The sequence below is a fragment of the Mycteria americana genome, chromosome 11, assembly GCF_035582795.1.
Source record: "Mycteria americana isolate JAX WOST 10 ecotype Jacksonville Zoo and Gardens chromosome 11, USCA_MyAme_1.0, whole genome shotgun sequence".
Classification (NCBI taxonomy): domain Eukaryota; kingdom Metazoa; phylum Chordata; class Aves; order Ciconiiformes; family Ciconiidae; genus Mycteria; species Mycteria americana.
Window position 1 is genome coordinate 21818708 of NC_134375.1, and position 13550 is coordinate 21832257.

At 45.9% G+C, this 13550-nt stretch overlaps 1 protein-coding gene across 2 annotated transcripts; it reads left to right on the plus strand.

The window, feature by feature from the left end:
* Positions 1 to 563: 563 nt before the first annotated feature.
* On the plus strand, positions 564 to 13540 carry ZXDC (ZXD family zinc finger C). 2 transcript variants are annotated; one of them, XR_012777506.1, is made up of 11 exons: positions 564 to 1671; positions 2210 to 2362; positions 3349 to 3427; positions 3551 to 3681; positions 4611 to 4781; positions 5357 to 6042; positions 6777 to 6861; positions 8654 to 8826; positions 10130 to 10231; positions 11299 to 11694; positions 12812 to 13540. XR_012777506.1 is itself a non-coding variant. In XM_075514305.1 (10 exons), the coding sequence occupies exons 1-10, from the start codon at positions 564 to 566 to the stop codon at positions 11383 to 11385; spliced, it is 2775 nt and encodes a 924-aa protein (XP_075370420.1). In that variant the 3' UTR covers positions 11386 to 13540. The 2 variants fall into 2 exon arrangements, 1 of the variants encoding a protein (XP_075370420.1); XM_075514305.1 differs by having other exon boundaries at positions 11299 to 13540.
* The last annotated feature ends 10 nt before the right edge of the window (positions 13541 to 13550 follow it).

Sequence of the window (13550 nt, forward strand, 5' to 3'; positions counted from 1 at the left end):
AGCCCCACAGTCTCTGCCAACTCCGCCCGTCTCGCGTGCTGCAGCGGCACCACCGTGCTTTCAACAGGAAACCTGCATTGCTCAAGGCTGGGTCATAATGCTATTTTCGTATTTCCACTGAAGGTGCACAGGACATTTTGCTGAAGTATTTATCCGTGTGGCCGCAAGCTTAGAATCGTTCTGCTCTGGCACAGCTTCTTCCTTGCTCTTAACAGGAATAAACAGATACCGGACTAACCCCCAAAGACTGAAAATAATTCCAACCACGCCACTTGGGCTCTCGAGGGGAATTAAAGGTACGAGCTGCTGTGCAGCAGCTCGCTCCTGTACGCTAGCCACCAGGGCAGCCTTCCCCCAGCAGCGGGGAGGCCGACAGGGGCGAGCGGCCCCGGGCCAGCCCCCGCCCGCCCGCAGGAGCCCCGCTCCGCCCCGTCCGCGACTCCGCGCTCCGGGTTTCCCCGGCGCCTCCCGCTCCGTGCCGCCGCGCTCCGGGTTTCCTCGCTGCCCCGCGCCGGCCCCGCCCCGCGGCTCCGGTTTCAGCCGCTGCTACAGGGACCCCCAAGATGGAAACGCAGGGGCTGCCCGCCGCGGAGGCGGCCCGGGCCCGGCCCGGCGCCCAACATGGCGGCCCTGCCGCGCCGCCCGCCGCCCCGCGCCGCCCGCCGCCGCCGCCGCCCGACTGGGAGCCGGCGGCCGCCGCCGCCTCCTCCTCCTCCGCCGCCAGCACCGCCGCGTCGGGCCTCTACGTGAGCTTCCCGGTGCTGTTGGTGGAGGAGAAGCCGGAGCCCGGCGCCAGCCCGGCGCCCAGCCCCTGCGCGCCGCCGGCGGGGCCCGCGCCCGACAACGACGGGCTCCTGCTCGTCTTCAACGTGGTGCGCGGCGCGGCCGAGGCCGGCCCGGGCGGCGGGGAAGCGGGGCGCGCCCGGCCCGGCCCGCCGCCCGCCGAGCCGCCGGAGGAGGTCCCCGGCTCGGCGCCGCCGCCGCCGCCTCCTCCCCCGCCGCCGCCCCTGCCCCCCGCCGGCGGCGACGGCGATGGCGACGGCGGCGGCGCGGAGGACGGCTCCTTCTCGGGGACCATCACCATCAACAACCAGAGCCTGGTGGTGCGCATCGAGAACGGCGTCCTGACGCTGGGGCCCGGCGCCGAGCAGGCCGCGGGCGCCGCGCCGCCGCCCGCCCCGCCGCCGCCGCCGCCGCCACCCGCCGCCAGCCCCGCCGAGCCGCCAGGCGGGCCGCGGCCGCGCTCGCCGCCGGCCTTCCCCTGCCCGGAGCCGCGCTGCGGCGAGGCCTTCCCCCGCAAGCAGCAGCTGCGGCTGCACCGCCTCTCGGCGCACGGCGGCGGCGAGGACGGCCGGGGGGCGGCGGGGGCGGCGGCGCGGCCCTTCGGCTGCCCGGTGCCGGGCTGCGCCTGGTCCTTCGCCACGGCCTACAAGCTGCGGCGGCACCTGCACTCGCACGACAAGCTGCGGCCCTTCGCCTGCGCGGCGCCGGGCTGCGCCAAGCGCTTCACCACCGTCTACAACCTGCGGGCCCACAGCCGCGCCCACGAGCAGGAGGCGGCGCACAAGTGCGAGGCGTGCGGGCAGCGCTTCCCCAGCGCCGCCCGCCTCGCCGCCCACCGCCGCCGCAGCCACCTGGAGCCCGAGCGGCCCTACCGCTGCGACTTCCCCGGTAAGCCGCCGGCGGGCCTCTGGGGCTTGGTTCCCTTCCCTCCCCTTCCAGAAGACAGATGGACGGGATGCCTTCCCGGAGCCTCTGCGGCCGCTCCGCTGGCTTTTCCTCCCCGCTGCCCCTCCCTCCCCTTCCGATCGCCCCCAGAGCCTTGAGGGGGGCCCCCCGCTCCGCGCCCCCTCAGTTATCGACGGGGGACGTTTGGGAGCTGGAGGACGCTGCGCCTTCGCTGGCCAGCTCCGGTGTGGCTTTGCGCCGGCGTGGTGAAACGCCTCAAGTCACAGCGCAGACTTCAGTGGGGGGCCTTCAACCGGGCTGCACGTGTTTCGATTGCCCACCTTGGCTAAACAATTGTAACTCCCGGGAGTAATGTAGTTTAGGATTGCGCTGTTTGGTTTTTCCGTGTGCCAGGATGTACTATCCTGGAAAAAAGAGGATCACGAAAGTCCCCCACTAAAAGTTGGCAGGGAGAAAAGGATGCAGTTTTCCCGATTCAGTTCTGTATCGAGCTGATGCGCTGTTTCCCTTCTCTTCCCAGGCTGTGAGAGAACATTTATCACCGTGAGTGCGTTATTCTCCCATAATCGAGCCCACTTCAGAGAGCAAGAGCAGTTCTCCTGTTCGTTCCCTGGCTGTAACAAGCAGTATGACAAAGCCTGCCGACTGAAAATCCACATGAGGAGTCACACAGGTATTTGTGAGGGTGGCTTGTACCTGGGGAAGGACACAAAAGATAATATGTGGAGAGTGAACTGCGGTTCGCTGGAAAAACTGAAAGTCATGAAGGGAGAAAGGGTGACATGAGTTATTTGGAGTCAGGGAAAAATGTCTGATTCTTGGCCTTCTGGGGGGTAGGAGTCCGCTGAATGACCTTGCCAAATGCAAAGTAGCGATGGACATGTGAAGCTGTAGCTTTTGGCATGTAAACTTTGTTCAGAAAAATTATCCCAGCTCTATTCCCAAGTTCATAGACGTTCAAAACATTGTGTAAATTCTAATCTTGGTCAAAACAAACACCTAAAAAACTCTTAGAACATGTGAAACCTATGTACCAAGGTTTGGAACAGCAGAAAGATCAATTTCAACTCAAGCAAGCACTCCTGACTTGCAAGGCCCACTGCTAAGCTGAAATCCAGGCTTTTAATGTCTTAAAGACGATTATGTATATTCTCTGCTGTCCTCTGTTTTCCTGGTTTCATGGCTTTACAGTGCGGGTTTTGGTTTTTGTTTATTTTTAAAGTGTCACTTTTGTTAAGTGAAAGTTCATAGACGTGATGGAAACTAACTTAACATACTTCACTGTACTGTAAGCAGCATGTAATCACAGGTCGTGAAAACAGAACACAACATTTCATCTGTGTTTCTGTTTTGAATAATGTTATTATTGGTTATGGGAGCACCTTCAAGATAGCTCAGATTAATGTGAGATGGATTGATAATTATCTCTGCTCCCTGATGCACAGGGAAAGATGCGAGTTAAAGAAGTTAACCTTGAGTTAAAGAAGACTCAGATTGTACGACGGGGAAGGGGCATCACAGTACTCTGCAGTGAATTGCAGGAGAGGGTGGTTGAGTCTTCTTGTTTTAAATTGATTCAACTCAAGCAGCTCTTGAGATTTTCTAGTAGCAGTGTGTATTTCCATATTAGCTTGTTAATGTAACCTTTCTTTGCTTAAGGTGAAAGGCCTTTTATCTGCGACTTTGAAGGTTGTGGCTGGTCTTTCACCAGTATGTCCAAGCTGCTGAGACATAAAAGGTAGCCTTTTGTCATTGTACTGTCCTAAGTCACTTGCTGTTTGTTTGCTTGTTTGTTTTTTTTTTCCAGTACTTAAGCAGCAGTGGATTTAATCATGCCAATGGCAATTTCCTTCCCCTGTAGGAAACACGAAGATGACAGGAGATTTATGTGCCCAGTAGAAGGCTGCGGGAAGTCCTTCACAAGAGCAGAACACTTGAAAGGCCACAGTATAACTCACCTTGGTACAAAACCATTTGAGTGTCCAGTAGAAGGTATTGTTCAATTCTTGTATGTATTAACTGGTAATCGGTGTGTATGTTGCCTAAAGATTGTGTGCCTTTTCCCCAAACGCAAGCTTAGTGCATGATCGGAGCAATTTAGAGTGAGTCTTCTGACAGAGTTTGAAGAGGTAAAACTCAACAAAAGACGTGTAACTGAATGAGTGATCATTCTCAAATGTATGGATTGCGGAGAAAACAGTGGCTCATGCTCTAGCTTGATTTTGTTCTTTATGATGAACAGAACCGCTTTATTCTAGAAAATCCTGCTTCTGATACTTAGTTTCTGCAGCTTTTTTCACTTGATTCATCAGAAGTAATGAAAAGTGGTCCTGTCCCACACCTTCAAGGCCACGTTTTGCTGTTGTGACATGTCATCTCGAGAGTTCGGTGGTTGCACTGTGGTGGTCTCTGCTGCTGGGATGGTGGATGGCCGTTGTGAATGGCCTCTGTTCTGGTTGTACGGGAGCCTTGCTGATGCTCCGTGCGTTTCTTAGCACTACCTCCATCACTTCAGTAGGACTGCAGGAACACAGATTTTGGGTCTGATCTGGAATATTCTACTTCATAAAGTAAAGCAGGTCTACTTGGTGATTGTTTCTCCTTTTAATGGTTTTGCTAGCAGTTGTCATGAAGAGTTTACATTTAAGATGCCATAGCGGGGAAAGGTTGTGCATTACTGAATGACTTTGGAGTTTCTTGTCAGACAGGTTGTTGAACTGTCCTACCCACTAAGATATCCCTGATGTAAAACGAGGAAATGTATATTTGCCTTTCTCCTGATTCCTCTGAACGTATGTGCAGGCGCTGTAAAATAGCAAATAGGGTTCTGCAGAGCTACTCTGATTTGATACTCTGATACGAAATATGAACATCAAATTGAAATTAGATGAAATTTTAAAGCCTTGTATATCTTCTCGCAGGCTGTTGTGCAAAATTTTCAGCACGAAGTAGTCTGTACATTCACTCCAAAAAACATCTACAGGATGTGGACTCATTAAAGACTCGTTGCCCTGTATCGAGCTGTAATAAATTGTTCACTTCCAAACACAGTATGAAGACGCACATGGTCAAACAGCATAACTTCAGCCCAGGTAAAGTATTTGTTTCAAACTATAGGAGGGTGCAATGGAAAAACCGAATATTTTATTAAGGAAAATGTCTATTTACTGATGTTGAAATCCGAGCCCCATCAATACGAATGGCAGAATCTTCACCGAGACTGGAGTTGGTTTTCCCCCACTAAAATTTTCAGTGGGACCTGAGTGTTAGAAAGTGAGACTTGAGCTTGACCTATGTGAAACTGTGAGAAATTGCAGCTTTTTCGAATGAAGTAGAGCTTGTCCTTCTCCATGCCATCTGTGAAATATGAGCAAGGACTAGAAGCACTTCCTTTTGCACTCATTTTTCCACTCCTCCACAACCTAAGTTAGTCTGGACTGCCTTAGTGTTATCTTTTGGCAAGTGCTTTCGTAAATGAAATTTCTCAGTAAAGGAGTGAACTTATTTCAGTAAGCTTCGTTTCCTTAAATCTGCTTTCAGGGAAGTGGGGAAGTGTTTTAGTAGGCTGAGAATCTAGAATTTTAAGCTTTCTCCTTTGATAATTCATATTTTTCCTCCCCATTGTCTGATGAAAGGTCTGTCTTGTAACCAAACCCTTCTCTTCCAGATCTCCTAACTCAGCTGGAAGCAACCAGCTCCCTCACACCCAGCAGTGAACTCACTAGTCCGGGACAGAGCGATCTCAGCAACATAGACCTTGTATCCCTGTTCTCCAACGTGTCCAGTAGCAATTCTGGAATTGCAACAGACATGGCGCTAGTGAACTCTGGAATTGTCACGATCGATGTTGCTTCGGTGGGCTCAACGCTCGGAGGAAACCTGCCTGTCAGTAACAATTCTTTAAGCCAGGCAGTTGATCCCTTGATACTGGTGGCTAGCAGCGATATGCCGCAGAGCCTGGACAGTTCTCTCTTGCTGGGAACCAGTGCAACAGTTCTACAGCAAAGCACTTTAAATTTGGATGATGTACAGACTGTCAATGCAGAAGCCTTGGGTTCGCTGGCATCTCTGTCAGTGAGGAATTCCAGTCAAGATGTGCATGGTTTGACATCCAGCAATAATTTAGCAATCGACACAGCCACTTTGACTCCTTCTAGTAGCCTCGGCGGTACCAATGTGCCTGAGTTACTAACACCAACTAAAGTTGAACGGAATTTGCTTCCTAGCTCGGACGTTGTTGGTCAGCAAGAGGGCAGCAAAGTAGTGACGCAGTTTGTCTTCTCCAACCCTCCAGGGAGCTACAGTGCACAGAAAGAGATGGATCTTGGCACAGTGACTGGCAGCTCATTTTTGGTATGCAGTAACTATATTCATTTTACCCCTAGATGACTGAGACGCCCTGACTTTGGGGATATCCATTGCTACTTACACCTTATAGGGAGACCTTTCTCAGATTTTGCAGATCATGGATTTTGGCTTTTTCTGATGAAGGATGTACAATGTTATGTTGAATAGTGTGTTGTCAGGAGTAGATTCAGTGTGGTGATAAGTTCTTGTAAGAAATACCGGAATTCTTGTGGGCAGAGTTAATGCTGAACCTTTCAAAATAAGGGATTAAAAAATAAGTGGCCATCTGTCTGAGGATGAAAGGGAATTTACAAAAATACACAAGAATACGTGGTATGTCTTGTGCATTTCATTCCAGGGAGAGATTTGGGCTGGGAGAGTAACTGAAACATTTTCATCTCAGTCCTCATTCCCGTTTTAAGTACTCTTCCCTTTCTGCTTTACTGTGTTACTGCAGACTTAACTCTTTATTTACATTACAAAGTGAATGTTTACCCTGTTAATATCTGAACACTTATAAATGGGGAGCCAGCTGCCTTTTGTGTTGAACTCCAGATAATTACTGACAGGGAATTTATTGAAACTAATCAGAAGAGCATGGGAAACTAGAATTCGGTGTTTGCATTGTAGAAGATAAGTGTAACTGAGAGCTCACTAGTCTGTGTCCGTTGTCTTGGTTTGTTCTTGCATTCGGAAAACTTTGCATCTCTTGGCTTGGTTTTTTTTTTTTTTTTTACCAGGAGAGCAGTGGGTCTGCGAGAACAGACTACAGAGCCATTCAGCTAGCCAAGAAAAGAAAGCAAAAAGGGAATGGGAGCAGCACAGGTGAGAAGCCATTAATTTTGTTAAATTTACTGAATACAATTATTTAGGGTTTTTGGCGGTGAAATGGGAGCAGGTATCTGAGTACATTCTTAAACATCCCATCCGGTTTATTGCTAGTTAAAATAATTATGCATGTGGTGTACCATCTGTTACTCAGGATAATCACATTCTGTGGAATATCAAATTCACAGTAAGTTTACAAAGAAATCTGCACCATATGTTTCATGACTGTTAACAAGACGCTATCCCTCCATCTCTTCATCTGCTTTTTATTTTCTTACTAAAACAAAAAAAATTAAGGTCACTTTGCTTCCTGTTGTTTATGCTTTTGGTATTACCTAGTGGGTTCTCTTTTACTCTGTAGAGACAATGAAAACATCAGCTGGATTTGTTTCGCTTCTGTGTTTCACTTAGTAACAGTGTGTATGCAGTGTTAAGGAATTTATTTCTTAGTTATCTAGAAATACTCAAACCTCTCTTTTAGGTTTTAGCAGGGTGTTCTTGTGTAGAGAGTTCTTGTGCAGGGTGAGGTTTAGGTCATGATTTCAGGTATGCCCTCTTGCTCTTAGACTGTAGATTGGCTCAAAGCTGTCTGATGTGAATTATACACCGTTACTTTGTCAGATCAAACGTGGTCCATGGCTCGCTAGACTTGCGTGAGCTCAGGCATTTCAGTTGTGTCAACCCTTGGGGCTGGGGTGAAACATCATGTATATATGTGTGTGTGTATATATATATATATATGCGGGGGGGTGTGTGTGTGTATATATATATATGTATGTGTGGGGGTGGGTGGGTGGGTGTTTTAGTTCTTCCCTGCTGTCTGTTAATACCTTCCACCTCTGAAAATCAAGGTGATAACTTTTAAGGTGACTTAAGAGACTAGGTCTGAATTGAGCACTGTCATGTTTCTGTATTTGTAAAAGGCATACCTGCATAAATTCTGTCTGGTTGCATTTAATCTGCATGTCTCCTAAAATGGCCTCAGAAAATTCCTATTTCTGTTCCTGCTCAAGACTCCCAGTAGTCCACTTTTCACCAGCTGTTGCCTTAATGCTACTATGTGCTTCTCAAAGTGGTCTGAAGAGTCCCGTATTTCTAATTGCTTTAACCAGGTTGAATAAACACTGTAGAGGGAAGTTCAGCATTTAAAAAGAAGTTATCCAAGCCTTTTATTTACTCTAGATTTAAAAAACAAAACAAACCTGAAACAGCTGACAGGATTGTATCCTTACATTTGTTTTGATTTGGTTTTTGGTTTTCAGCTTGTGATACAAGCAGCTGGTTCATCTTGTTTTAAACTGAAAAATGCTTAAGATTGTGACAGTTGTACTTCTGTAGCCTGTTCTAACTAACAGTCCTTGAAATCTTTCTGGAAGTAGATGAGCTTCACTGTGCTCTTTTTACAGTTTGGAAAAATGATGTACATGACTTCTCAGGAAATGAGTTGCAAAATTAAATATAGAAAATGCAATTCTACTTCCTAATTCCATTCTGTAACTCCACAAATATGCTGATATTTCTGTGCTACCACAGGGGTGAGCCCTAAGCTTAGCAGTTTGTGATGTGGTTTTAATGGCATTCATGTAAAAAGATGCTCAGTCAGCACTTGGAGTTCATCAGCTGATTGCTGTCTGGCCTTTTAGCAGTTATCAGATGGTCCTTAATGATATTGCACTGTTCCAGGCATTTACTGTGTAGCGTAAATAACTGCATAAAATTGAAAAATACTAGCAGGAAACTTTGGCAAATTGCTTCTGACCATCTAAATATTAAAATTGCTCTCTTTTAGGGGCATCTGGCTCTGGTCAGAGGAAAAGCAAGGGTGGTAAAGTAAGCCCTACCAACTTTCCATCATCCACTCCTGGCAGTCGACTGGGGGGCAACATAGTTCTGCCAAACGGAGGTCTGACAATAAGGGACCCCGCCACTGGAGCCCAGTATGTGCAAATTCAGCTTCTTCAGGTAAGAGCTGAGGAAGAAAAACACGCTCATCTTCTCTGTTACCCAAACTGACATATTTATGGAAGAATCTGGGTATCTGTGAACTCGGGTACTAGAGCCCCTGGATGGGATCTTGAGATCTGCAGTATGTACCATGTCCGTTAGGGCATTGGCCCACAAGAAGCACTTTCTTGGGAAGTTTATGTGGAACTGGCTTTAGAGAGGTCTAGAAATGCCTGAAAACAGAGCTGGTTCAATCATACAACTGCTGGGGGCCCAAACAGATCCAGTGTGGAAATGGGTAAGATGTTTTTATTTGGTTTAGTACTAATCTTCAGTCCAGCCTGGAACGTATGGCACTGTAACTGTAGGGAACATCCTCTTCAGCTTCTTAGGCTGGATACATTTGATGTAGGAAACACTGTGGTGGAACTAAGAACTTTAGCAAACTTTTGGTTTGCATCTGAGAGTTGTGATCCTTCAAGGGCTTAAGATTCTCCCAGTTTGGTCAGGCAGTTATGAGAGCAGCGAAACAGGTGCTACATTCCTGTCCCCAAATCTGGGGTAATGGTTCTTCCAAAAGGAAAGGATTACTAACATGCGTTACCTTAGGGGATGCACCGGAGTGTGACTTTTTCCTCCCGTCTTTGTTGACACCCCCCAGATTTTTACATTACTCCACCTCTCTCTCATTTGCAAGGTAAAAGAGACTGACATGAAAAGATTCCTGCAAAATGAAGTTTCAGCCTAAACTGTTATTTTTCTAAACTGTTGAAATAAAGCTTAAGATTTTTTTCTAAAAATACCTAGTAATCCACGTGGGCTGTTAGCGGAGCCTGCCAGGTAATACGTTTTTGGCCAGGTGTATATCTGAATAGTATCCAGAGAGAGGGTACATTCATTCTACTTTATTCCTAACAGCATGTGGTATGGAGGAAGCTATGGGCAGAGTTCTACCTCTATTTATTTTTCTGATGGGTGTAAACGTTTGTAATTTTTATGTTAAGTATCAGCTTCACACAACATGATGAAACTTGTCACATATTTCTGAGTGTTATGTTTCTTGGAAGATGAACTGTTCCTTCCATTTCAGATCTGCCCAATTTTCCGAGTTGATTATGATAGGATAATAGGTTGTACAATGAGCTAGGTTCAGATTTAAGTGGTAGTTAGCTTTCCACATATCTTTGTGGATCTAGGCCTTACTAGTACAGTGCAGTAGCTTTATCAGATTTTTTTAAGATTGTGAGGCTGAGTGAAATTTGCCATATCGTGCTGAGATGCTTGGGGGTCTTGTAATCGCATCGTGTTTCTGCATTCACAGGATGATTCCCCAGGAGAGGGAGATTTGCCCTTTCAGCTGAGCTCTCAGTCCTCCTCGTCGCATTCTCAGCTTACAGTGGATTTACCTGTTCACATACTTCAGGTACAGCATGTCAGAGCCATTGGGTTTTATTGCCTAGCTTGAAAGGGAAGAGAGTTTACTGTGAACACTCTGGTGTTCTGCCTAATGAAAGTCCCTTGTTTTCCACTGGGAGTTTGATTTCACTTACAAGAAGCAGTAAGCAGAGAGCTGCACTGCAAGATTCATCTTGTGTATGTTACCAACCTTTGACATGTCATAGGTGGTTGTTTTCCTTCCTCTGTTGCCGAGTAATGAATAACTAAACGTTACTCATTTATTACTGAAGTGCCCCGTCCTTGTTTTCCTGATCCCATCCTGCAGATATTAAGTGGGTCAAGAAAAAAGGATCAGAATTGATATGTAACAGGCTACAGGAAGGGTGGGAAGAGGGAAATAAAATCTTGAGCCTAGATTTCAGAGCAGTCTCAATGTGGGAATGGCAGTTAGATGAAAAAGCCTGCTGGCTTCTACAGTCTTTCGTTCCTCGACTTGCCCTTGTTAACTACTGAGGGTCAGTGTTGCTTGAACGCAGAAAGCTTCATATAGCTTCTTGTGTGAACCTTTTGTTATCTGCTGTTCTGCTAAACTGCATGTTCGTGAGTCGGAGCAGCTGAGAACCCAGTAGCAATGAATGGTTAGCATGTACATAAACCACATTTCCTACTTGACCATGTGGGGCTTTGGGTTTGATAAACTCTGCAATGTACTTATTCTTACCAGGTGTGCTTCTCCTGGATAGAAAATAAAGCTTTTGTGTTTGAGAGGAGCACCTTACTGTGATAAACCTAGAAATACAAGAAGAGTACTAGGATTGATGGCCACGGTAGAGAGTTAATAGAGGAAAAGCAAATAGTCAGTGATTTTAAATTTATCTCCATTACTAATGCTCATCTGAAGTGTTCCAAACGAAAACAGGAGTGGCACTGTTTGAGTGGGTCCCCAAAGTAGGACAGCTTTGGGTTTCTTTTAAACCATTCAGAGCAGTTCTCTGGTCTTGGATAAATGTCAAGGTAATCTTACTGATAAGTGTTAAAAGCATCTAGAGGTGAAGGCACCGAACTCTTCATGCTGTCTGTTTGCTTTAACAGGAACCACACAATTCCACTGAAGATGATGCAGGTTCTGATAACTCTCAGTTCACTGGAAGCACAATAAACTTACAGGATCTGGAATGACCATTATTAAGAACAGTTACTTGAAAACAAATGGGGCAATCATGTCTTGACGGAGGGAGATAACTGTGTGGGTCATTTTCCAAGGAAAATATGAAAACTGGAAGTACCGGATGATGGTTGCACTCCTCGCAATTTGCTAAGGACAGTTGCAGCTGAAAGATTTTTTTTTTTTTTTTTTTTTTTAAAATGTAAATCCCACTTGATGTGCCTGTGTAAGATACCCTGTCTGCCTGGTGGCTGGAGAGACGGAGGCAGACTGCTGTACAGTGTTGTTTCAGGGAGAAGTACTGTGTTAAACTTCAAACTGAGGTAATATTTACTGTTTTCACAGGAAAGCAAGTATTCTACAGCTAACAAGTACAAATTTATAATCCTGCCTACGACAGTTAAAACTTTCCTTCTTTTGGTCTCCTGCTGGAGCCAGTAGCATCAAGGAATTAAGAGCTAAAATTTGCAAGTGTTTTCCACACACAAAAAACCAATTGTTTCGGCCCCTGTGTTTTGGCAGAAAACTGGCATAAAGTGTCACATGTAACAAAATTAATGTCCTATGCCATGAAAATGAGATGCTCTAAAATCTTTGTTTTAGAAAGCTAGATTCTAAATGTTAACTTAGCTGTGAATCAGTTTGTAGCTCATGTTGAGTTTCTCCCTTTCCTTGCTCCTGTGTCCCAAATACTTTGCTGAATTCTTCCAGCAAAACTTGAAAAAGAAAACTGCAATAGAACTGTACTCACTGTAAGTGATTAGCTAAGAGTCCAACAGCATCTGAGAGAGGTTCGTTTTATCTTTGTGTTCCCTTTTTTGGGAGGAATGTTGACCGTCATGTAAATTTAAGCACCTTGATTTTATCTCATCTATAAACTGCTGCCAAGTTACCTGTAAACTGGCCACTACCTTTTATTTTGGGTTGGTTTGTTTTGTTTGTTTTTTTTTTCTTTTCCAATTGAACACTGTTAACACTTGTTCTTTATTGATATCCTAGAGTGTCACATGCACGTGGAGCTTCCGGCTGGTTTACAGAATATGCAGAATATTACAGAATATTTTATGAGGGGAAAAAAATTGTTACCTAGGAAGATTTGCCCCACTGAAAAACTGCAGTTTCTCTTGGGGGCGGGGGGAGAGGTTGTATGTACTGTACTTATCTGGATTGCAGACACCTAAATAAGTATAGGGTTGTATAGGAAAAAAAAACTGCTTTGGTTACATTTTAAGGTAGTAATTTAAATGTTTCTTATGGTGATGTACTGAATGCCTATAAAATTATGTATAGGAGTTTGATAAAAGGGTGTATGTACTGTTTTTTATTCTCAATGAGGTGTGTGTGTATGCACGTATGTGTATTTTTTTTACAAAATAAGATATGTCATGCAGGAGAACGTTGTGATCTTTCTAATCTTGCACATATTTATTTATTTTACAGTTATACTGATGTTGAATTCACACGAGGTCATTCAGAAATGCTTTTACTTCCTGTGCCTTTTGAACTATGTATGTGTCCAGATAAATGCTTTTTTTTGGTTGAAGACTTGGGGAGGAAAAAAAAGCATACAGGTTACATTCAACTTCAGATCCTGATTTGTAGGCAGTATTATATCCTCTGGTTGAACCAGTTTTATTTTTCTATCTTTAGCTTAACCTGAGCATTGAGGTCTCTCTGTTCCTCTCATCCTGAATTTACAGCTTATGTCCAGGGAATCTCTTAAGCCTCTCAAGCTGGGTTTCCAACCCAAACGAATGGGTAGATGAGATCTACCTGGTGGCTGTGACTGCAGCATGGAGTCCGCTCCCGAGAGGTAGAAAGGTTGAGGAGGAGTCATGCTGAAGGGACTACTGGGTCTTGGTCTCGTGGTCACCATGCTCTCCCTGGAAGCTGAGACACCTCGAGCTCCCAATGCCTGCATTATTCTGTTCTCAAGGACCATACCAGTTCTTAATCTATTAAAATGGCCAAGGAACACTCCATCTTTTTATGGGACTTGCAACCAAATCTTTCTACTTCTGAAAATGTACCTCACTCAGCTTTGTAAGTGAATGTAAAGTGCTAACCTCTTGGGGCCGAAAATTGGATCACTTGGCTTGAACTCCATTGCTGGCAATGGATACCTGGAGAACTGCTGGTGCAAAAGGGTTAATAAAGCTTTTTTTTATGGTCAGTTTGT